The 27,607-nt window shown below is 34.0% G+C and overlaps 1 protein-coding gene across 11 annotated transcripts in view; it reads right to left on the reverse strand.

The window, feature by feature from the left end:
• The window catches only part of EXOC6B (exocyst complex component 6B), a 612,331-nt gene that overhangs the window by 293,981 nt on the left and 290,743 nt on the right, over positions 1-27,607 (reverse strand). For all 11 annotated transcript variants that reach the window (XR_013349063.1, XR_013349062.1, XR_013349064.1 and 8 more), the window contains 3 exons: positions 10,276-10,359; positions 9,659-9,705; positions 8,240-8,360 (listed from right to left, as the gene is read on the reverse strand). Coding sequence is in view for 8 of the 11 variants with exons in the window: in XM_077842877.1 (XP_077699003.1) it covers positions 8,240-8,360; positions 9,659-9,705; positions 10,276-10,359 (252 nt within the window). In the remaining 3 variants the exon portion in view is untranslated. The remainder of the gene's footprint in view (positions 1-8,239; positions 8,361-9,658; positions 9,706-10,275; positions 10,360-27,607) is intronic.

Genomic DNA, 27,607 nt, shown 5'->3' on the forward strand with positions numbered 1-27,607 from the left:
TATATATCAATATATATTTGATAGATCAATATATAAAATATATCATCTGCACAATAGCAAAAAAAATATATCATCTGCACAATAGCAATTTTATTTCTTGCTTTCAAAAGTTTACTTGCTTTATTTATTTATTTTTCTGCTGATACAGCACTTCAAGTACAAAACAAAATAGGAGCAATGGTAATTAAACATGGTATTTGTTAATAGGTTTTTCAGGATGTCTTTTATCAGTCTAAGGAAATTCTCTTATGGTTGTTTTCATTAAATGCTTTTTCTGTATCTATTGAAATGATTATATATTTTTGCTTTTTAATATAATAATGCATTAAATTACATTAATAGACTTTTGTAATAGTGAACCAAGCTTACATTTAATACTATAAACTCTATATATTAATGTTGCTTGTAAACTGCTGGATTCTGTTTTCCAGCATTTGTTTAGGACTTCTAATCTACATTTGTGAATGAACCTAAACTATGTTTATGCAATTATACTCCCCTTGTCGAGCTTCATTATCAAGTTTATATATACTTCATAAAATGAGTTGCTGGTTCCTCTTTTCTATTCTCTGAGAGTTTGTGTAGAATAGGAATTGAAGATAAAACTCCCTGAACCCGAAGATCTTTTTTTTTTTTTTTTAATTTGGGGCAATTTTATTTTTTAATTAATTTTTTAAAGTAATCTCTATGCCCATCACAGGGCTTGAACTTATGACCCAGAGATCAATTATTGCATACTCTACAGACTTAGCCAACCAGGTGCCTCCTGGAGATTTCCTTGAGGAAAGAATTTTTACTTTTTCTTTTACTTCTGAAAGGAATAATCCTTTCCAGCTTAATGCAGGGAGGTCACCATATTATACACTTTCTATCTTGTGTGGTCCCAAGAGGCTGTCAGAAGTTCAGGAGATCCCTGGGTGGCTCAGAGGTTTAGCGCCTGCCTTCCGCCCAAGGCATGATCATGGAGTCCCAGGATCGAGACCCACATCGGGCTCTCTGCATGGAGCCTGCTTCTCCTTCTGCCTGTGTCTCTGCCTCTCTCTCTCTCTCTGTGTGTGTGTGTGTGTGTGTGTCTCTCATGAATAAATAAATAAAATCTTTAAAAAAAAATCGAAGTTCAAATTGTTTGAACTAACAAGTGGCCTCAAGGCAAAGGCAGCTTAAGTGGTTGGCCTATCTCTCTGGACTCTCAACTTCCCTGGATTTGGCTCGGTAATTCCTTAATACTCTTACCAAGCACTTGGGAACTACAGAACATTTTATATGGTATATATACAAAAAAGCAGCATTTTTAGTAGTTTCCAACTGAAGGGATGATATGAATAACCAGTCTCCTATATTCCTAAAACCAGGAATGACCATTACTTTGCAAATTTTTCTCCTAGTCCATTTATTATTTGTATTTGCTAGAGAATGGCTATTCTATTTGTTTACTGTTATCTTCTATTTGATATAACTGGTTTTCTACAAACATTTTATGACTCTTGACTGTTCATGTTTTTGAATAAAGGACAGGTTGATTACTATGGATAACTTGCATGGGTTTTTTCCCTCTGTAAGTTTGTTTCCCAATAAAGTGCAGGCTCTGTGTAAGTGGGTGGAGCAGATGAATTACTTTGTTCAAAAAGCAGTACGAGAGAACTTCACTGATCATACTATTGTCTCTTTACATAGATGGTAAGGTTGGCCAAAGGAAATGGGTAAACAGCTGGCTGGCTAAGATTTTTGGAAAGTAGATCTCTAAATAATTTCTTTTATGATTTCTCCTAGGCCCATTTCTGATCATTGTATTTGTTAACTCTAAACTTGGAGTGTTCCTAGATTTCATTTGGAAGAATATCTACTACTTTGACAATACCTCCCTCTACCTTATTTAATGTAATATTTTCTTGTCTCAGGTTCAGTCAATTTTCTGATTTTGTATGTTTTCTAAGTTCAAGGAAATCTTTCAAAACTTCTGGCCAACAGATGGTACTTTGTAGAATTTCATTTTTTATTTTGTTTTTCTCTATGTTATTTGGTTAGAAAATCTAGAAGACACTAGAGACTAGAAGAGTGTACTCAGTATACACTTTAACTCAAAAAAAAAAAAAAACCTTAAAATATGTGAGGGAAATGGGTATGAACCTGGCATGGGTGTGTATAAAACCATATCCCAATACACACTCTTCACTACATACCACATAACAAACTAAAATGTCCAATATTTAATATCTATAAAACACGAGGTTTTAGCCATATAGTATTACATTGTTCCATAATTTCAAATCTTAAAAATTAACTTAAAGTATTATCAGATAATCTGTTTATATGATTAACAACTATATTAGCAGATCTAATATTGGATTATTCCCAATATAAACTCTCCTTCGTATTAGCATATTACATTTCAATATACTGCTAAATTTAATATACTGTTAATATACTGCTAAATTCCAAGCAAGGTGAATCATGTAAGATCTCTATCATGTTTTGAAGTCAGCATTGAGAATACCATACATACTAATACTTGAAAAATTGTACCTTTCAAAATATTTCCAATTTATGCAATGACTAATAATTCAATCAGATAAATAATAGTTTTAAATGTAACATAGAAAGTTAGAAAGATACATAGATTTTTGATAAGTAATAACCATCCAGATATAGTATTTATTTTTGAGAGCTGTTTTGGTGTTTGGGTTGCTCTTATTTTGGTTTGCTTTGCTGGGTAATATAAGACAATAAACAGTGTCATGAAATAGAATTAACATCTATGGTATCAATTACTCTGTCTCATAATAAATAAAATGATTGTAAATGTATGTGATGCTGAGTTATGTTTTAATAGCCTTGTTGAGATATAATTCCCATACAACTCACCCATTGAAGTATATAATTTAATAGTTGTTAGTATATTCACAGACATGTGCAAACATAACCACAGTCAATTTTAGAACATTTTATTCCCTCAAAAAGAAAATGCATGTCATTTAAATTATACCCCTAGCTACTTTCAGCCTGAAGCAACTACTAATCTACTTTCTGCCTCTACAGACGGACACTGAACTATTGGGAAGAAAAAAAGTATTTTGTTATTATTCTTCCATTCAAAAGAATATACACAATACATCTACAAAGAAAGGCTCCATTAAGAGTAATTTTCTCCATAGATATACATTTTAATCAGCATACTTAGAAAGTATCCTGCTCTTACTGACATCAAATACAACTGCATAATGAAGAAGAGAGGATAGTTTCCAACTGAGTATATCTGTTACATTCTCAAATGTATATATAAGTCACAGAGAAAAACGTAAGAACCATTACTTTACAAAGAAGAGACTGCTTGCAAGAAATCTAAGTTTTCTAAGAGAAAAACAGCTTTTCTCAGGAAAATAATAAAATTGATGAAATCACCAACATGGACAGATAATAAACCAAATCAAGCACCCCTCTCCATAGAATACAATATTTGTCAATAAATATGATTGGGGAAAAAGCTTTCCTCAAAATATTACCAGAAAAAAACATAAAACACCAGTTATAGGACTTAGAAAGTATATAAAATACTTCACAAAAACACATGAAATAATTGAGAAAAATACATATATTCCTAGTGAAAAATACCAGATGCTGAAGTATGTCAACTAACGCCATTTTAATTTCCAGATTCACTAACTAGTAACACTATAATTCAACTAGAGGAGGGGGTGTTGTAAGTGGTGAAAGGGACGTGACAAAGTGATTCTCAAATTAATCTGGAAGAGTAAAAAAAAAACGTAAATGGTTAGCATATACTAAATAGAGGATTTTAAAGAATGTACATATCCTGTAAGAAACTACACCATACTATACCAATTATAGTAATCAAAACAATGTTGTATTGGTTCAAAGCAGAGAGAAAGAAGGAAAGGAAGGGTGGAAATCATAGAGCCTAGCAACAGAGCTTAGTATTCATAAAATATATCACTTTATGATAAAGGTAGCCTCCAAAATATGTTGGGAAGAAAGAGATGTTATAGACTAAATATTATGCCTCACCCCCACCCACCCAAATTCATATGTTATAGTCCTAGCCATGAGTATAGCTATATCTGGAGATGGAACTTAGAGAGATATTTAAGGTCAAATGAGGAAGGGCCCTGATCTGATGGAATCAGTAATCTTATAAAAGGAGTAGGAGACACTAGTATGCACACTGAGAAAAGGCCATATGAGGACATGCTGAGAACACAGCCATCTGCATATCATGAAGAGTTCTCACTCAAAACCAACCACTCTGGCACTCTGATCTCAGACTTCCAACCTCCAGAACTGTGAGAAAATAAATTTCTGTTGTTTAAGTACCATCTATGACATTTCATTATGGCAATCTGAGGTGAATAAAATAAGAGATTAACACAATAATGTTACTGGAAGTAATGAACCTTTTTTATTTATTTATTTTTTTTAAATTAAAGATAGAATCCAAGAAGCACTTGGGTGGCTCAGGTGGGTAAGCACCAACTCTTGGTTTAAGCTCAGGTCATGATTTCAGGGTCATAAGATCAAGCCCCATGGCATGCTCCACGGTCAGCGAGGAGTCTACTTAAGATTCTCTCTCTCTGCCCTTCCCCTCACTCACGTGTGTATGCATGCATTCATTCTCTCTCTCAAATAAATAAAATCTTTTTTTAAAAAAAGAATTCAACCTCACTCCCCATACTAAAACTTTATATATATAAAAGTAACCATACAGAAATACAAAAAATAAATATAGACAAATAATTATATATTCTTTGGAATAAGGAAGACATAAATTTTAAGTTAAAAATCAATATATTTACAAAAAATTTTAAACTTCTGTAAAGCTACGGAAAAGCAAAGCAAAGCTAGAGACACACGAAACTAAGAAAAAATATTTGCAACTTATATATCAGACCTAAGATTAACATTCAGATTAAAAGCTAGCATCCATGTTTTGTTAATAAGTAATAAAATATTTTAAACTATTAAAATATAAAGGCAATGCATATGAACAGGAAACTTTGAGAAGATATATAAATAAATAAAAATGTCTGAAGAGAATTTCAGTATCAGTATTAATCAAAGAAAAACATGTTAAATTAAGATATAATTTCTGACAGATTAGGAATGATTTTTTTGTTTTTAAACATAATTGTGAAGTAAAAGGGATAGGGAAATGGGCATTCTAAAAGACAATGCTCAGAGGGCTAAATGATACAATATTTTTGCAAAGCAAATTACAATATGCACCCACAGCCTAAGAAATGTACATATCCTTTAACACAGTAATCTCACATCTAAGAATTTATTCTAGATGCATTCAATTATGCAAGAATATTTTTATAAAATATTCATGGCAGGGATGCCTGGGTAGTTCAGTCAGTTAAGTGTCTGCCTTCTGCTCAGGTCATGATCCCAGGGTCCTGGGATCGAGCCCCGCTTTGGATTCCCTGCTCAGTGGAAAGCCTGCTTCTCCTTCTCACTCTGCCTGCTGCTCCCCCTGCTTGTGCTCTCTCTCTAATAAATAAATAAAATCTTTAAAATAAAATTTACTGCAACGTTTATAGTAGCTTAAAAAAAGGCCCAAAACTTTTTTTTAAAAGTGGATTATTTTAAATGATACATTCCAACAATGGAATACTATGCAAGTATATATTAAAATTAACACAGATTGATTAGACACTAAGTGAAAAACATAGCTTGTTTCTATTTAAAATACATATTGTATATTGTATTTTTATACTCACAAAAAAAGAATATTTACATTTACATAAAAGAAAGTTAATAATAATCATGCCAGGGACCATGGCCAAAATTTGTTACTACTCAATATTTTCTATCTTAGAATAAATATATTACCTTTATAAAATAAATATTTACATAAAAAAACATACCATATTGAGGAAGAAGGTAAGACATTTTAAAAATTATCCTAAAACCAGATACACTGTTGCAAAAAAAATGAGATCCTTAATCATTCTTTAATAAAAATAAATAACAAGTGGTAGTGTATACATAAATGTATTAAAAAAAAAAGTCAAGCCATAACATAGTTATGAGACTTTTTTTTTAGTCTCAGAATAGACAGGAACTTTTAAAAACAATTTTAAATTTGCCAGGCTTTATTATGACAAAAGAATAAAATGGTAAAAATGTCAGATGAGTCCTAGGTCACATGTAAGTAATGAGGGAAATTTTAAAATAAGATATATATGGGGACACCTGGGTTGTCCAGTCAGTTAAACATCTGCCTCGGGCTCAATTAATGATCTCAGGGTCATGAGACAGAACACCACATCAGACTCCCTGCTTAGCAGGGACTCTGCTTCTCCCCCTCTCTCTCTGCCCCTCCTCCCAGCCCCTAGCTCATGTGCTAGCTCTCACACACTCTCTCCCTCAAATAAATAAAAAAAACCTTTAAAAAAAAGATAGATATATAAATAGGCAAACAGTTAACATTTCTAAATACCAAAAATGAAGCCATAAATAAAAATAAAAGGAGAAAAACATTTGCAATGCATTCAATGACATATCCTCTTTGGTTTCAAATTCATATATTAACCAAACTATACCTTACCACCTGGATGGCACAAAAGCAAAGTAATCATAACCAAAGGCAACTGATGACCTCTCCACTCCAAACCATCAAAGGGAAAGAAATCATAAACCTAGGCATTACCTTGATATGCTTTTATCCTTATCTTTTATATCTAATCCATCAGAAAATTAATCTTACCTCCTAAAAATCTCTCCAAATTCATCCACATCTCTCCATATCTACTATCACCCCTTGGTCCAGCTACCATCATCTCTTGCCTGATATTAGACTAGTCTAATTGTTTCACTCACAACCTTTCTTATCCCTCATCCATAATTTAGCTAGAATGGAAATCTGATCTTCTCACTACAATTTACCCTATCCCCACACTGAACACATATACACTCCATTTAACCCAGGGCTTAAAGCATCAAATAGGTCTTAAATAATATGACATCTATCTACTTTTTTATTTTTACTTCATACCATGCCTAGTTTTATATATTCCATGTTCTACCCACTCTGAACATTTTTCAATTCCCTAAAAGAGCTACAGTCCCATCAATTACAGATTTTACACATAGTATGTACTCTGGAACACTTGATGATGAAGAGATAAGAAAGCTGAAGGATCATGGATAACTTAAGTTTCTCACTGGCACAAATAGATGGATAGTAGAGCCGTTTACTGAAATTTCTAAATGCTAAATTATCTTCTATTACTGAGTCCTCACTATCATTCCTTAAACAGTTAAAAAGTTAAAAAAGTAACCCCAAAGCCCTTGTACTACTATTTCTTATACCTACAATTCCCTTTTAATTTAACAGTGACTCTTTGATATTCTGATTCTAAAAATGCCACTTCTGATCAACCAATCAAAAGTAGGCACCCTGTTGTCTTAATCTATCACTGTTTTAATTGCATTGTATTATCACTATCTGATATGCTTATTTATCTGTTCATTGGGAACCTCCCCAATCAAAATACAACTTTCTGAGATCAAAGACTTCATCCATCTTGTTCACTGTTATATTCCCATTGTCAACATGTACATAATAAGTGTTCAAGAAATATTGAATAAAATTCAGAGCCAACATTATCTATCTGAAATAAAGTGAGCTATAATCAAAAATTCATGTTTTGATAAAATATATCAAAATTATGGAAACTCATAATTAAGTAACTTATTGATACATTGTAAGCTTTTTCTTTTTTTTTTTTTTTCAAAAAAATAATAAAACTGTAAACTCCAAACCAGTTTTAACTGGCCTTAAGAAAGCAATATAGAGTAGTGGCTGAGAATATGGATTCTGGGAGTCACATGTCTGGATTCAAATCCAAGCTGTACCACTTACTGTGTAACATTAGGCTGGTTACTTCTCTCAGGTTCAGTTCCCAGACCATAAAGTAAATATAATAATAATATCTACCTTATGAAATATATATGAAGTAGACATAACAAGCCTGACATAGAGGATTCCAATAAATGTTAGCTGTTTGGTTTTGTTTGTTTTTTTTAATTGCAGAGAGCATCAAAAAAAGTGAGTTCAGTGTTAGAAAGGATGGCAATTTGAAGTGGCTACTTCCATATGTCTTTGAAAAAGCTCCAAGCATGTGATTCCACATAATACATATTTGATTATTTTAAAGCAGGACAACATTGGCCAGTGTATCAGCAATAAGTGAGAACTTCTCATGGGCTTCTTACATACCGAGTGGGTGCGTAGGGCCGCGATGGTTTTTGAAAGTGCCATTTCCCAGAGTTCATCAATGTAGGCTCTGTTTACTAAGCCCTGGGTTGTATGTAAAATATGATCTTCAACCACAAAAAAGCTAAGATTGAGGAAAAAAGAAAGCACAGCTGTCAGAAATTACAGTTTGACTACTATCTTCAGAGTCTGACAAACATTAATAGCTGCCATCAAATTCAAAGTTAACAGCTTTTTTTTTTTTTTTTTTTAAAGAAAGCTACTTGGTGTCTTAAACAAAAATCACATTTCTTGGACTTAGAATTTTGTCTAAACACCATAGAAATCAGAGTCACATTTCTATTAAATGTTAATCATACTGGTCAGCAATTCCAAAGGGAAGAAAGTGTTTTCAGGTAAAGGAGGCTAATTGCATTATATTAAAAACACCAGGCCATTAAGACATTTAAAAAAAAAAATTGGTTTTAAGAGAGAATGAAGCTGAAATACACATTTTTGTAAGAGCCCAACGTACAAAATATCAAAATGATTCCCTTTATATGGACTTCCTCATTACAGGACTGAAACGGTATCGTACAAAGGCCAAAAAAAATGCAAACTTATTTTTTTAACACCTTGCTATAGCTTTATTGTTGTGCATTTAAAGAGTATCTTCAGCTATCTTGGTTAAGTGTTCATACTAAATAATTCTTTAAATAAGGAATTCTTAAGATATAATCACAACTATCACATTAAAAAATCTAAATCTGAAATAAAAAAGAGATTTCATGGAACAATCCAACTCATTACTCTTTCTTTTAACTGCAAAGTCATTATTTTGCAATGAGAATAAACTGCCTATATTTGAGGTGTTTATTTGGGAAATGCAATTCCATATTAGTTTGTATACTCTAGATGATGGTGGCAAACTATATAGCCCATGGGACGAATCTGGCCCACTGCCTGTTTTTATAAATATTGTTTTATTGGAACATGGCCACATTCACTGATTTCTGTATTGTCTGTAGCTGCTTTTATACTGCAACAACAGAGCCAAATACTTGTGACAGAAATCGTATGGCCTGTAAAGCCTAAAATAGGTTACTATTTGGCCCTTTTAGAAAAAGGTTGCCAACTTCTGCTAATTATTTGGTTCCCTCTTACCAAGAATGGAGAAAAAAACATCAAGTATAATAAAATCACAATTCAGACTTTTTCTCTCTTTATTCATCAAAACTACTCTCCAACAATAAAATGCTGAAACCAATAAAACACTCCTTTAAAATTATTAGAAAGTCAAAACTAGACCTTAAGAATTTAAAATAAAAAATGAAAAATAATTTCCCAAGGAAAACTTATTGTTCCAAGTCTCATGAATCCAGGTATCCAAAGTGTATAAATTTAAATACACACACACACACAAACACACACATATATACCTACCCTACAATTTGATTAAAATACTTCCTGTAGCCATCTAAAGTTTCATGCTACAACAAAACAAAGAAGAAAAAAAGTTATTCTACTTTGATACATTAAGACAAAGTTAAAATCAGTTCCTTAATTTCTTAAGGCTCAGTTCCCAAGACTCGAAGGTGAATATAACAATAGAACACTACCTTACAGGTTCTAATGAGGATGAAATGAGATAATTCACACCCAGTACTTAAAACAATGCCTGACACATAGCAATCAACAGATGTTAGTTGCTATTTTCTTCCTGTCCCATCCACCAAAAATGATCTCAGAGCAACATTAAAAAAAAAAAAAAATAGGGGCACCTGGGTGGCTCAGTTGGTTAAGCATCTGCCTTGGGTTCAGGTCATGATCTCAGCGTCCTGGGATAAAGCCCCCACAGGACTCCCTGCTAAGTGGGGGAATCTGATTCTCCCTCTTCCTCTGTGCTTCCCCCCACCCCACCCCACTCACTCTCTATCCCTCAAATAAATAGAAATCTTTTAAATAAACAAATAAATAAATAATAGTACATATGAAAGATAATGAATAGATGCCAGAGAAGAAAAGTGAAAAATTGAGAAAAGTTAAGTTGGTGATCCTACCATGTTAGATGGAGGCTGGAGCACCAAACGGGCCTGTTTTCGCCTCTGTTTTCGGTAGTAGTTCTCAAATGTTTCACGGGCACCCTGTAAAATAAACAAAAGGAAAGGAGTTGACACAATTTGATCAATTATTCTAGTATTTCATGGGAAAAGAGAAGCTCCCACATCTAGATTTGAGGCAATCACACATTTCTCAAAATCTGCTATTTTGACAATGATAATAATCACAGAAAAAAATAAAAATGACTATTACCATTTATTGAAACTTACTGACAAATCCCATAAGAATGGATACAAAAGAGTCTTAAGAGAACACTACCAGAACTCAACCACCAGCACACCAAAGCTGGTTGCTGAATCAACTATCACAAATTCACAAGAATGAAGACAAACCAACATTCTCATAAGAGCAGTTGAGAAAATATTCCTTAAAAACCTCACAGAACATTCCAGAAGAAAAATGTTCAGAATGAAAACCAGTCTCAAATGAATCATGAGCAAAGGGCCAGAAGGAGGCAGGAAAAAGGCAGAAGCAGAGAACAGTAAATCAGTCTTCCCAGCTAGTATATAATCAAGCACAGGATTAACACTGAAAAAGAAGAAACAAAGCCCGGAAAATTCTTAGTGCACAGTTTCTTACTTTGAAAGGTGCTCTAGAGAACAAGAGCTGGCTCATGAGTCTATAAATGGGTTGAACAACATCCTCTCAAAATTCATGTCCCTCCTGGGATGCCATAATGGGACCTTGTTAAGAAATAGTGTCACTCCAGATGTACTTAAGATGCATTCACACTAGAGTAGAGTGACCCTTAATCCAATATAAGTGATGTCCTTAAAAGAAAAAGAGAAAAGACACAGAGATAGATACACAGGGAGAACATTCTGAGACAACCCTGGCAGAGATGGAAGCCATGCAGCTGAAGCCAAGGATGCCAAGGACTGCTGGCCACCACCAGAAGCTGGGGAGAGGCAAGGAAGGATGCCACCCAGAGTCTCAGAGAGACCATGGCCTTCTGATGCCTGATTTTGGATTTTTAGTCTCCAAACCTGGTACAGAATAAATTTCTGCTGTGTAAGCCACCCACCCTGTGACACTTTGTTACAGCAGCCCTAGAAACTAATAAAACTTAAAGCTTTTAAAACACAATGCCCTACTACGACTAAATTCTACTCTTAATCCAAGACTTTTCTAAATATATAAAAGTAGAAATGGAGAGACGGCATGTACGGTGGTTAAGAGCACTGATTTTGCAACCAGATGACTATGATTTCATTCAAACTGTGAATCTGCTCCTTTTAGCTGCCTAAGTCACCTGACCAGCTGTATAACTTTTCATTAATTTAGCTTCCACCATTTAATCATTCGGCTTTCACTGACAGATGTGCTATGGTGTTCTCTTCTGTAGACATGTCACCCTCATCATTGTCATGAAGATTCAGATGAGTTATAAAGCTTTTAGAACAGTGTCTGATAAATAATCACCACTGTGCATGTGCTTATTATTTTAAAAACTGAGATGAAATTAATGATGGAAATGAAAGCCCTGCCCATGCAAAAAAGTATAAACTCTACCCAATACCCAAGTTCAGTTTCCTTCATCTTGCCAAAAGTCTAGAGAATCTTATTCAACATGACTTCTCTGTTAGATCCCTAAACCGGAAAAATTGATTTAAATCACAGTAACTCCATAGCGTAAGCTCAGGGGTTGGCAAACATTTCCTCTAAAGGGCAGGATAGTAAATATTTTAGGCTTGGTGAGCCATATGGTCTCCGTTGCAACTACTCACCTCTGCTGCTGAAATGCAAAAGCAGCCACAGACAGTACATAAATGAGTGTGGCTGTGTTCCAATAAAACATTACTTGTGGAAACTGAAATTAGAATTTCATATCATTTTCATCATCATGAAATAGTCTTCTTTTTATTTTTTACCAACCACTTAAAAATGTAAAAGCCATTCTGAGTTCACAGGTCACCTAGAAACAAGGAGCAGGGTGGATGTGGTCCATGGTTTGTTGACCCCTGGTGTAGCTTAAAAACAAATTTAAAATGCTAAAGTGATTATAACTGTAGGCACCTGAGTCTTTCCTGCTATAAAATGAAATCAAACATTAAGACAGCTATTTTAAGGCTTTCTTATTTCTTAGTCCATAAGTTAATGAGGTAGCAAATGCTTCTATTTAAGAAATAAGAAGTGGAAACTGCCTGTTGGTTTGTTAAAGTTATTCCCCACTTGTCACCATTTCACAGCATTGTGGTATTATTAAATGTCAATTACATTCTGTACACACTGAAGGGCTTTTCATTTTAAATTTAACAGCCCTAAAGGCCCTTTATTATTCTTGTGTGACATTACACATTCAACATGCTTTGGAGCCAAGATACACTTTAGCTGAGAATTTAGGGAAAGTTTTCTCTCAAATTAGACCATTGTATAATAATTTAATTATTTGTTGAAAAAGATAGAAAATATACAAGATGAAATTCTATATAAAAACCTATCATAGACCTCTACTTGGTTCTAAACTAGATATGGTTTTGCCTTTCAAATATCCATTCAATAAACTAAAAACATAAGAAAAGACCAATTTATCTAATAATTCTGGCTTCTCCATTACAAAAATGAGTTAGATTTTCCCTAATGGCTGCTAAATAAATTGACCTCTGAGTATTCTATTTCCTCTGCTAATTTTGTCAACCCAACACTTACAGGTAGAATTTGAAGTAGATGTCTGACCAGTCTGGCTGAGTGCCTATCTTTTCACAAACAGATCAACAGATGAACTATAAAAGTTTGTCACTTGAGTTTCAAGCTCCTCTGATCATTAATATTAATTTTTTAAAACCCACCTCAAAAGCCAGTGGAAGTATAAACAGATAACAATAGGCCAATGAAAAGTAGTTTTAGTTTGTTTTCATTTTATGCCATTAGTATTCCTAGTCCAAAGGCTTTGTAATAATCAATCATCACACATAATATCATAGAATGACAAGTCACTTTATATATATAAAGTGCTAACCATACAATAAAGAATAGTTCCTGTCATCACTGAATTTATAGTCTATGGTGGAAAACCAGCAATTAAATAAACAAATACTACAGAATCTTATAGATTGGAGTGGCTGTGTGTGTGTGTGTGTGTGTGTGTGTATGTGTAGCGAGTGGGAGGAATGTCAGAGAAACCTTCCCAGAAAAAAAAAAAAAAGCCATTTATATTCAAAATTAAAGAGTGAGTCAGAATAAGCCATGTAAAAAAGAAAGGGAAAAATATTTCTCATAGAGATACAGAGATTCAAAGAAAAAAGCATCATGTATCCCATGAACTGAAAGAAGTTCTTCATGGCAGGACCCTCAGAGTGTAAGAGAGAGGAATGACAAGAAATAAAGGCTAGAGGGCTTTGTAAATTTGTTAAGATATTTGGACTTCAACTCTAGAGACAATAAGAGTTTTAGACAACTGTAAGTTGCAATGTACTGAGTAGAATGAAGAAAGGGAAAATTATATATAAAAAGATCAGTCTGAACCTGACATATATTTAGGAGGTACAAGCTGATAGCTGATTGGATATTGGTGATAAAGGACAGAAAAGACAGCAAGCTAACACGAAGCTTCTAACCTGGGTAACTGGTTTGATGGTAGTGTCCTTTAGTCAGTGAGAAAACATAAGGGCAGGGATATATAGTTGACTGTTATTCATGGATTCCATATTTGCAAATGTGCCTACTTGCCAAAATTTGTTTGTAACCTCAAAATCAATACTCATGCTGCTTTCATAGTCATTCATAGTCATAGTCATAGTACAAGAGTGCTGAAAATTTTGAGCTGCACCCAATGCACCTATTCCTAGCTACGGTCAAACAAGGCAACACTCTGTCTCCTTTCTTCAGTTCTCGTAACATAAACAATTATCCTTTACACAGTCATCCAGTGCCACATTCTTTTTTTTTTTTTGTGCTTTTTAAAAATTGAGATATAACTGACATATAACATTATATTATTTTCAGGTGTACAACCTAATGATTCAATATTTACACATATTGCAAAATGATCATCACCATAAGTCTAATTTACACCTATCACCACATACTATTTCTTTACCTTATGAAAAGAACTTTTAAGATCTACTCTCTTAGAAAATTTCAATTATCCAATAACGTATTATTAGCTACAGTCACCATGCTGTATATTTTATCCCCAGGATTTACTTATTTTGTAACCAAAAGACTATTCCTTTTCATCACTTTCACCCAATTCCCCCATCCGTCACTTTTCGCAACTACCAATCTATCTATGAGTTCAGTTGGGTTTTTTGTTTGTTTAGATTCCATATATAGATGAGATCATACAGTATTTATCTGTGTCTGACGTATTTCACTTAGCAGAATGCCCTGAAGGTCCAGCCATGTTGTCACAAATGGCAAGATTTCATTCCTTTTTATAGCTGAATAATACTCCTTTGTATATGCAGATCCCACAGGTTCTTTATCCATTCATCTGTCAAGGAACATTTAGGCTGCTTCTGTCTTGGCTGTTGTAAATAATGCCACAATGAACATAGAGGTGCACATATCTTTTTCAGTTAGTGTTTTCATTTCCTTCAGATAAAAACCCAGAAATTGCTGGAACATATGGTAGTTCTATTTGTAATTTTTTGAGAAACCTATTTTCCTTAGTGGCTATACAGTTTACACTCCCATCAACAGACAACAAAGGTTCCACTTTCTCAACAACCTCACCAACACTTGTTAGTTCTTGTCTTTTTGATAACAGTCATTCTAACAACTTCGAGGTCATATCTCATTGTGGTTTTGATTTGCATATCTTTGATGATGAGTGATGTTGAGCACCTTTTCATGTACCTTTTGGCCACCTGGAGGTCTTGCATTTTTGTGCTTCCTGTTGGTGACTTTGCGATTTAAAATGGCACCTAAACATAGTATTGAAGTTCTGTCCAGTGTTCCTAAGCTCAGGAAGACAAGATGTGCCTTTCAGAAGAAACATATTTAGATAAGCTTTATTTGGGCATGAGTTATAGTGCTGTTGGCCATGAATTCAATGTCAATGAGCCAACAATATAGATTAAATAAGATATCCTTAAAGAGAAACACACATAAAACAGGGTTATGAATTGTCTGGCTGATGAAATGTTGTAGGCAGAAGCTCACTGGAACCTTACCATAGCAGCAATGATTCAGTATTCATAACTCAGTGTTTACAGTGACTTTATAAAATATAACCAACATGAGTAACAAGAACTGATTGTACTTGAGCAGACTGATGAAAATGACCTCTGTAATGAACATGTTCAGTTTGTGACTTCCAAGTGGTAAGTGTTAGGGAGCAGGCGTAGCGTATTTGGGTCTATAGCTCAGGTGAAATGGCTAAGCTAAAGAGAATAGTTTTCAGAATCAAGAATCAATGGTAGAAAGATGGTAATCTAAGCCTAGGAAAATGAGATAATCTAAGGAGTATCTGTATAGTTAAGTACAAAAAGACCTAGCACAAAAACCTTAAGCGACACCAACAATTAGGAATCGTCTCTTTCCTGTAATTAAAATATAACTTTAAATGTCACCTATTTAGAGAAGACTTTTCCACTATTAAGTTGAAAATGGAAAGTTTTGCGGGATACCTAGGTGGCTCAGTCAGTTAAGTGGCACTCTCTTGGTTTCTTAGGGTTATGATCTCAGGTTTATGAGATCCAGCTCCAGGTTGCAGCCTTCATCCCCCACCCTCACACCCAATGTGGAACGCACCTCAGACTCCATGTTCATCTGCACTCAGTGTGGAGACGGCTTGGATTTTTTTCCCTCTTCCTTTCCCTCTTCACACCCCTCACCCCAAGCCCTGGGCTCACATGGGCTTGCTCTCTCTCTCTAAAATAAATAAATAAAATCTTTTTATTTTTAAAGGAAAGTGTACCTAATACATAGCCTTCTTTTAATTCTTTGCATAGCATAATCTTCATCTGACATTATGTTGTTTGTTTATTGTTTATCTCTTCTCATTAGGATGCAAGCCCCACAAGAAGAAGTTTCTTGTTTGTCTTATTTATTGTTGTGTATCCAGCCCTTAGAGCAATGGCTAGGATAAATGTCACTCAATATACATTTGTTTGAATAAATGATTAAAAGTATTAATAAAATATTAATCAATATTTTCTTTCAAGGTTCCATTTTTATATTTTCTCTTTATCTCCTAAATAGCAATAATCACTCCTTTGTAATTATTCCTATTCATCTCATCCTGCTGTTGTTCCACCTCCATTTATTATTTTCAAGATTTTTGTTCCTGTTTCATAGAAGTTATGCCTTCTTCATGCCAAACAATTTTCTAAAATTTCCTCTTGGCTCCTGTAGAAAATCATTCCTAGAATCAATCATGTTTCCTTTGAATTTTTAGAATGATGTCCCTTATCCCATTTTATTCAGGATGTTTTTGCAGATCTCATATTTTGTTTTGTATTGTTTCATTTTCTCAATTGCTCTGTTTTGAACAATAGGAGCTCTTTTTTGGACCAGTATTTTCTTCCAGGCTTGTTTTGTGGTTTGCCTTGGCCCACTCACCAGTCATCTGGCTATAGATCTAATATCTTTATAGAAGCAGGAATTCATAGCAGGTTGATGCGCCCAGGTCCAAAGCTGTTTCAAAGTAAATCCACAATCTGAGTTCAGTGTCTAGCAAGCAACTGGCCTCGAAGGTTTTACATAAAATATGGCCGAACATTCTCCTACCACATAGTGCCCAGTGTTTAACGCTCTGAACTTCTTAAGTGAATAGCAACCACAATAATATAGGGTCTTCCTATCCGTGCTCTTGTACAGCACTATTGAGTATTCTCCAGCATAGGAAAAATGTCCTGCCACCACAAGTCCCACTTTCCCCCTCACCCCACATGCTAGCAGCCTTATAAAGGAGAATCTATACAATACAGGGGTAGGCAGCCAATGTATTCATAAATTCGGGATTGTATTTTCAAGCCAGATGACACAGAGTGGAAAAGGCATAAAGGCATCTTCTGACTTTTAAGGTTTGCTCTGATTATAGCAAGCAGCAAAACACACATCAATCAATAACTAGTTTTTTCAATCCATTCATCAGCCTTAAAGTTGGAGAAAATTTTATTCAAATTCAGACATTGTAATGTTAATTATAAGTCTTCTTTAACAATGGTGTTGTAAGTTTTTAGACTTTGATGCATCTAAAGAATTTTAGTAGAAGTCAAGAAAGGCTTAACAAGACTTTGCTCAATTTTTTCTGTTAAGTTTATGTATATTCCATCTGAAATTTAACTGAAATGCAGGAGTTTATATTATTATAAAGAATTCTCCACAACAAATTTCTTCTCACTCACTGATGAGCAACTACATAAGAAGAGCTAAATGACCACAGAACATATTCTATTTTTACTTAATGCTAAAACAAGAGAAAGACATATTTCCCAGGTTCTATTGACCTCTTCTTCAATTCACTGGGTGCTTCCTTTTCTAAATTCATATTTAATTTCAATATTATATCATTGATAAAATTGGAGAAGGGTGCTAATGGTCAAACGTCCAAAAGCCACTGCCAATTTCTTAAGTCTAATCATTAATCCTAGCACTAGAATTAATCAGGAAATCACCAACTTCTCTTCTCTATACTGAAAATAGTTGTTTAGCTGTTTCTTATTTTGGGGTTTTTGTTTTGCCTTATCTTTTGCTTTTAGCTGTGTTTTTAATATTGTGTCTTTTTAAATTACTAATTACAAAAGTAAAATATGTAACTTTTAGAATAGCCAGACAATAAAGATAAGGCAAAGGAAGAAAATAAAAGTCATTCACAACCCCATTGCCTGGAGAGAACTATTTACTTTTTAGTGTCCTACCTTACAGATGTTTTTCTATCCTAAATAGATATTTCACATACATATGTACATATACACACCTAAATAGGATCATATTGTGCATACTTTTTTCACTCTTCATTTTGCATGCAAAAATATTTTCTCAAACATAATTTAGTATGATCCACTCTTATTGCACAATACTGTGCGAACTTTCTTTCTTCAAACCCATACTATACATTGTCATCATACAAGTGCTACAACTAACGTGGGCTTTCAATATATGTTTAAAAATAAAAACAGGAACATAAGTGATAACTTTGAATTTCCCATGTGTCTAGGCCTTGTCTGGATATAAACATAGGAAACACACACAGTATTGACACTCAGTGTGGGCAAATGAGTGAGATTTTGTTTTTGACTGTAAAAGTGGTAAAATGTATTGCTAACAAAGCTCAAAGTCAAATTTTAGCTGCTGTCAGTTTATAAATGTACACCAGTAATCAATAAATTAGGATCATGTGATCCTTACTCTTGAGCAGGAGGTAAAGGGAAGACCACGTGAAAGACCTTTCCATGGAGTTCTTTTTTCTTCATTAAGAGTGACGATGTATACCATGCACACAGACACCCTGAATTTTTCATACAATTACTGAGCCCCATGCCTCCAAACATTAGTGGCATCTATATGTCTAGTTTTGTGGAAGAAAAATAAAAACTTATGGTGAGATAACACTATTTCATATGGGTAATATGTCTAAACAACAGATAAAATAGGATAGCCCCATCTTCATTAAACATTGAGTGTGCTATTTGGCTAAACAGCTCTTCATCTAGTGGGCCTTCCCCAGTAGATTGATATGGGGTCTACTGAAGAGTGGGTTGAGTCCTTCCCATCCACCACAGTAACAGAAAATTAACCCTTGGATTAAGAAGCAGCAAGGGACAAGTAGACAAAGAACAAAGGAGGGAAATGGAAGGAGGGAAGCACGCACCATTGTTCTTCCGGCTTTGCCTACAGGAAGCAATATTTCCATTTGGTCTTGGGCAAAGCCTGTAATTTCACCACCCTGACTGCAGCTGGAGAACTCCCTTTCAACTGTCCCGGCATCCAAGTGAAGACAGGTTTATTCAGAGTTTTAAAAAAACCAAAAACCTGAAAGGGCCATTTTAATTTGCTTCCATGTGAAAAGGGGAGCACTTTTCATAGGGCCCCATAATGACGTTCAGCGGGATATTACACTTCGCCATATGGCTAATTTGCACAGCAGGCCCAAAGCAGGATTTTCTTTCATTAGAACTGCCCTAAAGATCAGACTACAGAAACATGTGTAAAGAACAAACCCAAGATGCCCCCTATTGCTTAAATCTAGAAACATTCGATTCCCAGATGTAAAAGCCCATTCAGAGAGTTCCCATGGCAAGGTCACTCAAGAGTCGAGGTGGTATGTGTCACAGTCCCATCCATATGTATTAGAGCTTTGAAAATGTCTAAAATTCAAAAGCCACAAAACTGTCAAAACACCTCAAAAAAATCCCCACTATATACAGAGATAGGATAATAGCTCTGGAAGATAATTTATTATTACAAAAAAAAAAAAAAAGAAAGAAAGAAACCCCAAAAAACAAAAACATTACTTTCTGAATGCCTGAATTCTTGATTTCATTCATTAGCCTACAAAATAAATCTACATAAACTTTTGACCCTTTGTGAAGACAGCAAAGGCAGTCTGACGTTCTAACAGAGTCCTGTTTATTTTTAAGATGGCCCTTATAACTTATGTTTGTCTTGGCATTTCCTCCTTCTACCATATCCCAAGCCTGAGCCATAGAAAAGAACATCCCCTCCGGGAATGACAGAGTCTGCAGGATTTAAAAAAAAAAAGAAAAAGAAAGAAATCTGATGTCTAATGATTATGGAGTAGTTGAGTCTGTGCTTTTGAAGAAAGTAAACATTATGATTAACAATCTTGGGCTTTGTAATTAGCTTCCCCCTTCCAAGAGAGAGTGTTAATTTATTAAATATTTTAACAAAGAGTCTTTTATTATCAGATTCAGTTTGGCTGGCTCCTTTCATAGCATTACCAATTACAACCAATAAAGCTTTAATTGATGACTACTTTTTATAACCTTTGACCCAAGATGATAAACAGCTGTACCTCAGAAGCGAAAGGGTAAACCTCAAAGGGAACGGTGTCTTAATCATGCTTAGCAAACCAAACTGCTTAAAATTACAACCTACCTACCTGGTTAGAACAAAAACCCAGACTTCCTCCATGATTAAGATAATTGATCAGGACAAGATTTGAATTTCACTTTTAAGATAAGTGTCCTTTTTGTTAGAAAAAACCCAAGCTAAAATTACCTGCATATAACTGTGTACCATAATGTGCTAGTTATAGATTATAATATGATTCAATTTGCAGACAATTAGCAAGTAAATTTTAATATGTGATATAGCTTCTAATATAAAATAATTGAAATGTAAGGCTTTTTTTTTACTATTTTTTAAGACACTGTAATTTAAATTCTACCCCCACCCCCCAGTCCCATCATTTTATTGAGTGGTACCTTTATAGCACCAGACACTGTAAAGAACATGTGAGCAAAGAAGTAAACCAAAATAATTGTCTAACAATGAAACACCAAAAATTCTTACAGAATTGGGCCTACACATGACAAGCAAGGAGGCTCATTCCTTTAATTAGAGTGAGATAATGAGGTTGTCTGCATTTTCTCCAAAAAACAATTCCCAAAGTTGGTAGTGTTCCAACGATACTATTCAACTGCCCAATTTCACACTTGCCAATTTTTAAGGAAAATCTTTTCTAACTCACACCTGTCAATCTTTTAAACTGCTAAGGTGCTGCATAATTTGGAAGTTAAAAATCTCCCAGACAAATCTCTTAATCTGTGTCATGTTGCCAAAATGAAAAGGGCCTGTGAACAATCACTAAAGAGCTAATAGGGAAATGTGGCAGCTAAAACTGTAAATGAAAATAATACCATCATGTCACAGTGGTTACACATCATCACTCCATGGAGAAGACGACAATGAAGACACCATTAATTGTCCTCACAATGGAAGTCCTGGCCTAACAGAAGGTATGGTGTAAGATTTTATATAAAAAGAACTAGGCATATAGCTTTTAAGTGACTTCTCATGTACATAAAGGAAGTCAATGCCAGAAAAAGCAAAAAAATCTGAAGTTCAGTAGAAGTACTTTATAAATTGAAAGAGCTATATACATTATTTTTATGATATATAAATGTATGTAATAGCTATTTTATTAAAGACACATGGCTGCTCTCTCTGTTTCAAAATCAAATTTGCCACACACCCAGAAAAAAAATAGTGCTTTATATAGTTAAGTGAGGATTGCGGAAATTTTGTGTAAATAATTCTATGCTTTCCTCCCCATTAACAGATACTATAAAGAAACAGACAAATTCACAATCTAAGAATATGGAAATCTATCATACTGAACTTCAGATGTCCAAAAACACAAGCAGAATATTTAAAAACAAAGCGGATAAAAATTAAGCTTAAAAAAAAGAAAATAATACAGATTAAGAGAAAAAAGGAAACTAAAAATTGCATAAAATTTGCTTCAATGCCAATTTTCTAAATTAAACTTTTTATTATGATAGAATTATAGATTTATATAGTTATAATAGAGACAGATCCTATGTGTTTTTACCCAATTCCTCCAATTGTAAACATTTTAGAAAAGTATAGTAGTATATCACAACCAGGATATTGACACTGACACAATCAAGGTCCACATTTCCAAAACTACAAAGATACCTCAAAGTCTCCTTCGTGTAGCCATACTCACTTTCCTCCATCCCTATCTCCTATTTAAATTTTGGTAAGCACTAATCTATTCTCCATTTCTACAATTTTGTCACTTTAAGAATGTTACATAGATGGCATTTTATAGTACATAACCTTTTGCGATCAGCTTATTTCACTCAGCATAAATCTCTTGAGATTCATCCATGTTGTTGCCTCTCTCAATAATTCTTTCCTTTATATTGCTGAGTAATATTCCATGGGAAGGTATAAATGTACCACAGTTCGTTTAACCATTCAACTATTGAAGGACATCAGGGTTGCTTCCAGTTTGGGGCTGTTACGAATAAAGCTGCTATCAACTTTCATGTATAGCAAATACCTGAACTAAATTTTCATTTCTCTGGGATAAAAGCCTAGGCGTGCAATTGGTGGGTTGTATGGTAATTACACACTTAGCTTTTTAAGAAACTGCCAAACTGTTTTTCCAGAGTGACTGCACTACTTTACATTCCCACCAGCATCCTCACTGCCATTTGGTATCATCACTGACACTGACAGGAGAGCAGTGATCGCTCATTGTGGCTTTTATTTGAATTCCTGTAATGACTAATGATGCTGGGCATCTTTTCATGTGTTTATTTGTCATCTGTATGTCTGCCTCGGCGAATTGTTTCTTCATGTCTTTTGCCTATATTCTAACTGGCTTGTTTGGTTTTAAACTGTTGAGTTTTAAAAAGCCTTTGTATATTCTACATGCTACTCCTTTGTTAGATATGTGGCTTACAGATATTTTCTCCCACTCTGCCCTTGTCTTTTCACCTTCCTAAAGGGTATTTTACAGGGTGAAAGTGTTCTATTTTGATGAGGTCCAATTTTATCAAGTTTTTTCTTCTATGGTGAGCATTGTTGGAATATAATTTAAGTACTCTTTGCCACCTCCTAGATTCTAGGATTTTCTTCTTTAATTTTTCCTAAATGTTTTAGTTTTACATTTTACATTTAAGCCATGATCCATTTTGAGTTAGTTTTTGTTTAAAATGTAAGAAACAGCTCAAGATTCACGTTTTTTTAAATTTTTTTTTACTATGGATGTCCAATTGTTCCAGCACCCATTTGCTGAATTGCTTTCACAATTTTGGAAAATACTTTTTTGGGTCTATCCTACCTCTGGATTCTCTACTCCTTTCCATTGATTTGTCCATACCTCTGCCAATACCACATAGTCTTGACTACTGTAACCATATAATAACTCTTAAAACTGAGTATATTGATTTCTCCAGCTTTATTATTCTTTTCTCTTTTTTAAAAAAGATTTTATTTATTCACAAGAGACACAGAGAGAGAGAGAGAGGCAGAGACATGGGCATAGGGAGAAGCAGGCTCATGCAGGAAGCCTGATGTGGGACTTGATCCTGGGACTCTGGGATCATGCCCTGAGCCAAAGGCAGGCGCTCAACCACTGAGCCACTCAGGCATCCCAGCCACCCAGGCATCCCTACTATTCTTTTCAAAATTGTTTTAGTTACTCTAATTCCTTTGCCTTTCCATCCAATTTTCGAATAAGCTGGTCCATATGAACAAAAATCTTATTGGGATTTTTTTTTTTTTTTTTAGGGAAGAGAGGGAAAAATGGAGGGGGAAAGAAAGAATCTTAAGCAAACTCCATGCCCAGCATGGAGCCCGACGTGGGGCTCAATCTCAATCTTACAACCCAGAGATCATGACCTGAGCCGAAATCAAAATTCGGACGCTTAAATTGACTGAGCCACCTAGGCACCCCTTATTGGGATTTTGACAGGATTTCACTAAATCTGTATATCAACTTGGGAAAAATTAGTCTTTACTATGTTGAGTTTTCCAATCCATACAATGGCCTTCTATTTTTTACATCTTTGTTGATTTTATCCATCAGCATTTTAGAGTTTTCAGCACGAGTCCCATACATTTTTTTAAAAATTTACACTTAAGCATGTCTTTTTTGAAGTATCATAAATTATATTGTATGTTTCGTTTTTGTATCTATATGTTAATTTCTAGTATTATAGGAATACAATTGGTTTTTGTGTATCTTGTATCTACCACCTTGCTATATTCACTTATTAGTAATAGGTGGTTTTATCTTAATTCTTTGGGGTTTTCATCAGGAATAATCATGTTATTTACAAATGGGTACAGTTATATTTCTTCCTTTCCACTTTGTATGTCCTTTATTGCTTTTCCCAGTCTTACTGTACTGACCAGAATGTCTATTCAACATAGAATACTATGTTGAATAAGAGTGGTGACAGCAGACATCCATTTTTTAAAAGATTTTACTTATTTACTCATGAGAGACACAGAGAGAGGCAGAGACACAGGCAGAGGGAGAAGCAGGCTCCCTGCAGGGAACATGATGTGCGGCTCGATCCCAAGACACAAGGATCACGCCCGGAGCCAAAGGCAGACGCTCAACCACTGAGCCAACGAGGTGTCCCTGAGAGCAGACATCCTTGCTTTGTTCCTGATCTTAGGGGGGAGACAGTCTTTCACCATTAGGTATAAAGTTAGTTTTAGGTTTTTGCATATATTCTTTATCATTTGAGAAAGGTTTAGTTAGGTTTTTTTAAATAATGAATGGGCTTTAATTTTGTCAAATGTGTTTTCTACATCAATTAATATAATTATGTGATTTTTCTTTAGCCTGTTAATGTGGTAAATTACATTGCCTGAGTTTTAAATATTCAACCAGCTTTACATACCCTAAATCAACCTTACTTGGCCGTATATTCTTTTAAATTACTAAATTCTGCTTAGTAATATTTTGTTAAGAAATTTTACAACTATATTTATGAGGGATACAGTCTGTATTTTTAATTTTTGTATTATCTTTGTTTAGTTTTGGCATCAGAGTACTATTTACCTTCATAAAATGACTTCAAAAGTGCTCCTTTTACTTCCATATTATGGAAGAGACTACATTGAATTGGTGTTAATTCTTCTATAACTGTTTTGTAGAATTCTCTAATGAAACTGTCTGGGCCTGGAGATTTAGGACAGGTGTTTTTAAATTATGAACTCAGTTTCCTTCATAGTTACAGGGCTATTCTATCAATTTCATATTAGGTGAACTGTGGCAGTTTGCATTTTTCAAAGAATTGGCCAGTTTATAAGTTCTCAAATGTATGTGTATAAAGCTGTTCACCATATTCCCTTACTATCTTTTTAATATTTGTAGTGTCTATATCAATATATCCTTGCTAACCCTTGTTTTATTCCTGTATAGGTAATCTGTTTCTTCTTTTTTTTTTTCTTTATCAGTTTGTCGAATCTAGAGATTCGTCCATTTTATCAATCCTTTACAAAAGCCAGCCCTTTCTTTGATTTTTCCTGATTGTTTTCTTCTTTTCAAAGTTGCACTGATTTCTGCTCTTATTTCCTTTATTCTGCTTGCTTTGGGTTTATTTTTTGTCTTTCTTTTTCTAGGTTTTTGAGGTAAGAACTTACATTATTGATTTGAGACTTCTCTTTTTCTAATTCATGTAAGTTAGTGCTATAAATTTTCCTCTCAACACTGCTTTAGCTGTGGCAAATTTTCATTTTCATTCAGTTCAATATATATTTTTTTCTCCTTGAGACTTCCTCTTCAACCCTCTATTGTATAGAAGTGTGTTATTTAGTTTCAAAGTGTTTGGAGACTTTCCTGTTATATTTCTATTACTGATTTCTAGTCTGATTTCATTGAAGTCTATATATGATTTCGAATATTGTTGAGGCTATTTTATGGCCGAGGATATGGTCTAACTTAATACATGGTTTGTGGACACTTGAAAAGAAACTGTATCCTGATGCTTTGTGCCCAGTATTCTATAAATGTCTATTATTTTGTTGGTTGATGGTGCTGCTGAGTTCTATATCCTCGATGATTCTCAGTCTAGTTGTTCCATCAATTGTTGAGAAAGGGGCTTGAGGTCCCCAACTTTAATTGTGAATCTGTCTGTTTCCTTTTAGTTCTAAAAATTTTGGCTTCATAATTTAGCAGTTGTTTTGGGGTGTACTCATCTGGGATTATAGATCTTAATATAATGTACCTTTGTCCTCTGGTAATTTCTTTTGTTCTAATGTCTACTTCATTGATATTAATACTGTCTATTCCACTATTGTTTGATCAATGTTTGCATGATGTCCTTTTATGCTCATCCTTTTTATTCTCAGCCTGCCTAAATATTTGAAATGATTTTCTTACAGACAGCAGATAGTTGGGTCATGTTTCTTAATCCACTCCGCCAATATCTGCCTTTTCATTAGTGTAGTCAGATAATTTGCATTCAGTGAAATTATTTATATGTTTAGTCTTATGTCTGTCATTTTAGTTTTGGTTTGTTTTTTTGTTTTTATATTGATTCTCCTTGTTTCCAGATTTTTTTTCTTTCTCCTACCTTTCTGTGAGTTACTTGAATATTATTTAGAATTCCATTTTTTTATCTAGAGTGTTTTGGAGTATATATCTTTATACAACATTTTAGGTGGTTACTCCAGGTATTACATTTTATATATACATAACTTATCATTGCCTACTGATATTGTCATTTCACTAGTCCCAGGTAACTATAGAAACCATACTTCCCTTTATGTCTTTATTTACCCTTCTCAATTTATAATATAATTATCTTAAATATATTCTCTACATACTGTTAGAACCAAATTAGAAAGTATTGGCAAATCAAATTATCATACTATAGATACTCTATCAAGTGCAGAATATACATTCTTTTCAAGCACATTGAACATTTACCAAATTACACTATATGCTGAACTATAAGGAAAATCTCCATAGATTTTAATGTTGAAGTCTATAGGGTATATTATCTGACTTCAATGGAAATGTAGAAACATCTAGAATATTCCAGTCCTAGATATTTTCTCCAGAAAAGAGCATCTGGTCCATTAAAAAATACTTGTAAAAGAATGTCACAGTAGCTTGATTCATTCATTATAAGCCCCAAACTAGAAACAACCCAAATGTCCATCAATATCCATAAAATGAAAAACTACCCCACAATAAAAAGGAACAAATTACCAATGCATGCAACAACATCCATGAATCTCAAAAACATTATGTTGAGGAAAATCAGCTAGACACAAAAGAGAATATGTTATATGATTAGCTGTATATGAAGTTCAAGAACAGGCAAAACTAATCTATGATGATAAAAATCAGAGAAGTTTACTCTGTGGGAGAAGAAGGCTAGTAACAACTAAAAAGGGGCAAGAAGAAACTTCCTTGGGGATGGAAATGTTCTATTTCCAGATCTAGGTGAGACCTACAAAAGTATAAACATATGTTAAAACCCATTAAGTTACACAATTAAAATTTGCACACATTTTAATATATGCAACTTTAAAAAACACACGGGAAAAATGACAGATTGATTACATGATTAATTCTAATTAACTGGAATAACTAAACTTAGAGGAAATAACAATAATTTTGGGTCTACATTTGATATAAATAGATATTTGTGATATGGTATTTGTTAATAGGAGAAGCAAATAAAAATCATAAAGAAATACACACAGTATAACTAAATTTTTATAAAAAGTATTTCAAATATGCCCAAAGAATAAACAAGAAAAAGGAGACCAATATTATGGTAGAATTGTAAGTTGGTTTCTTCAAATTTTTCTCTTTTTTTAAAACAGGGAACAATTGACATTTAAGGGAAAAAA

Source organism: Canis aureus, chromosome 12 (genome assembly GCF_053574225.1).
Source record: "Canis aureus isolate CA01 chromosome 12, VMU_Caureus_v.1.0, whole genome shotgun sequence".
NCBI classification, from domain to species: Eukaryota; Metazoa; Chordata; class Mammalia; order Carnivora; family Canidae; genus Canis; species Canis aureus.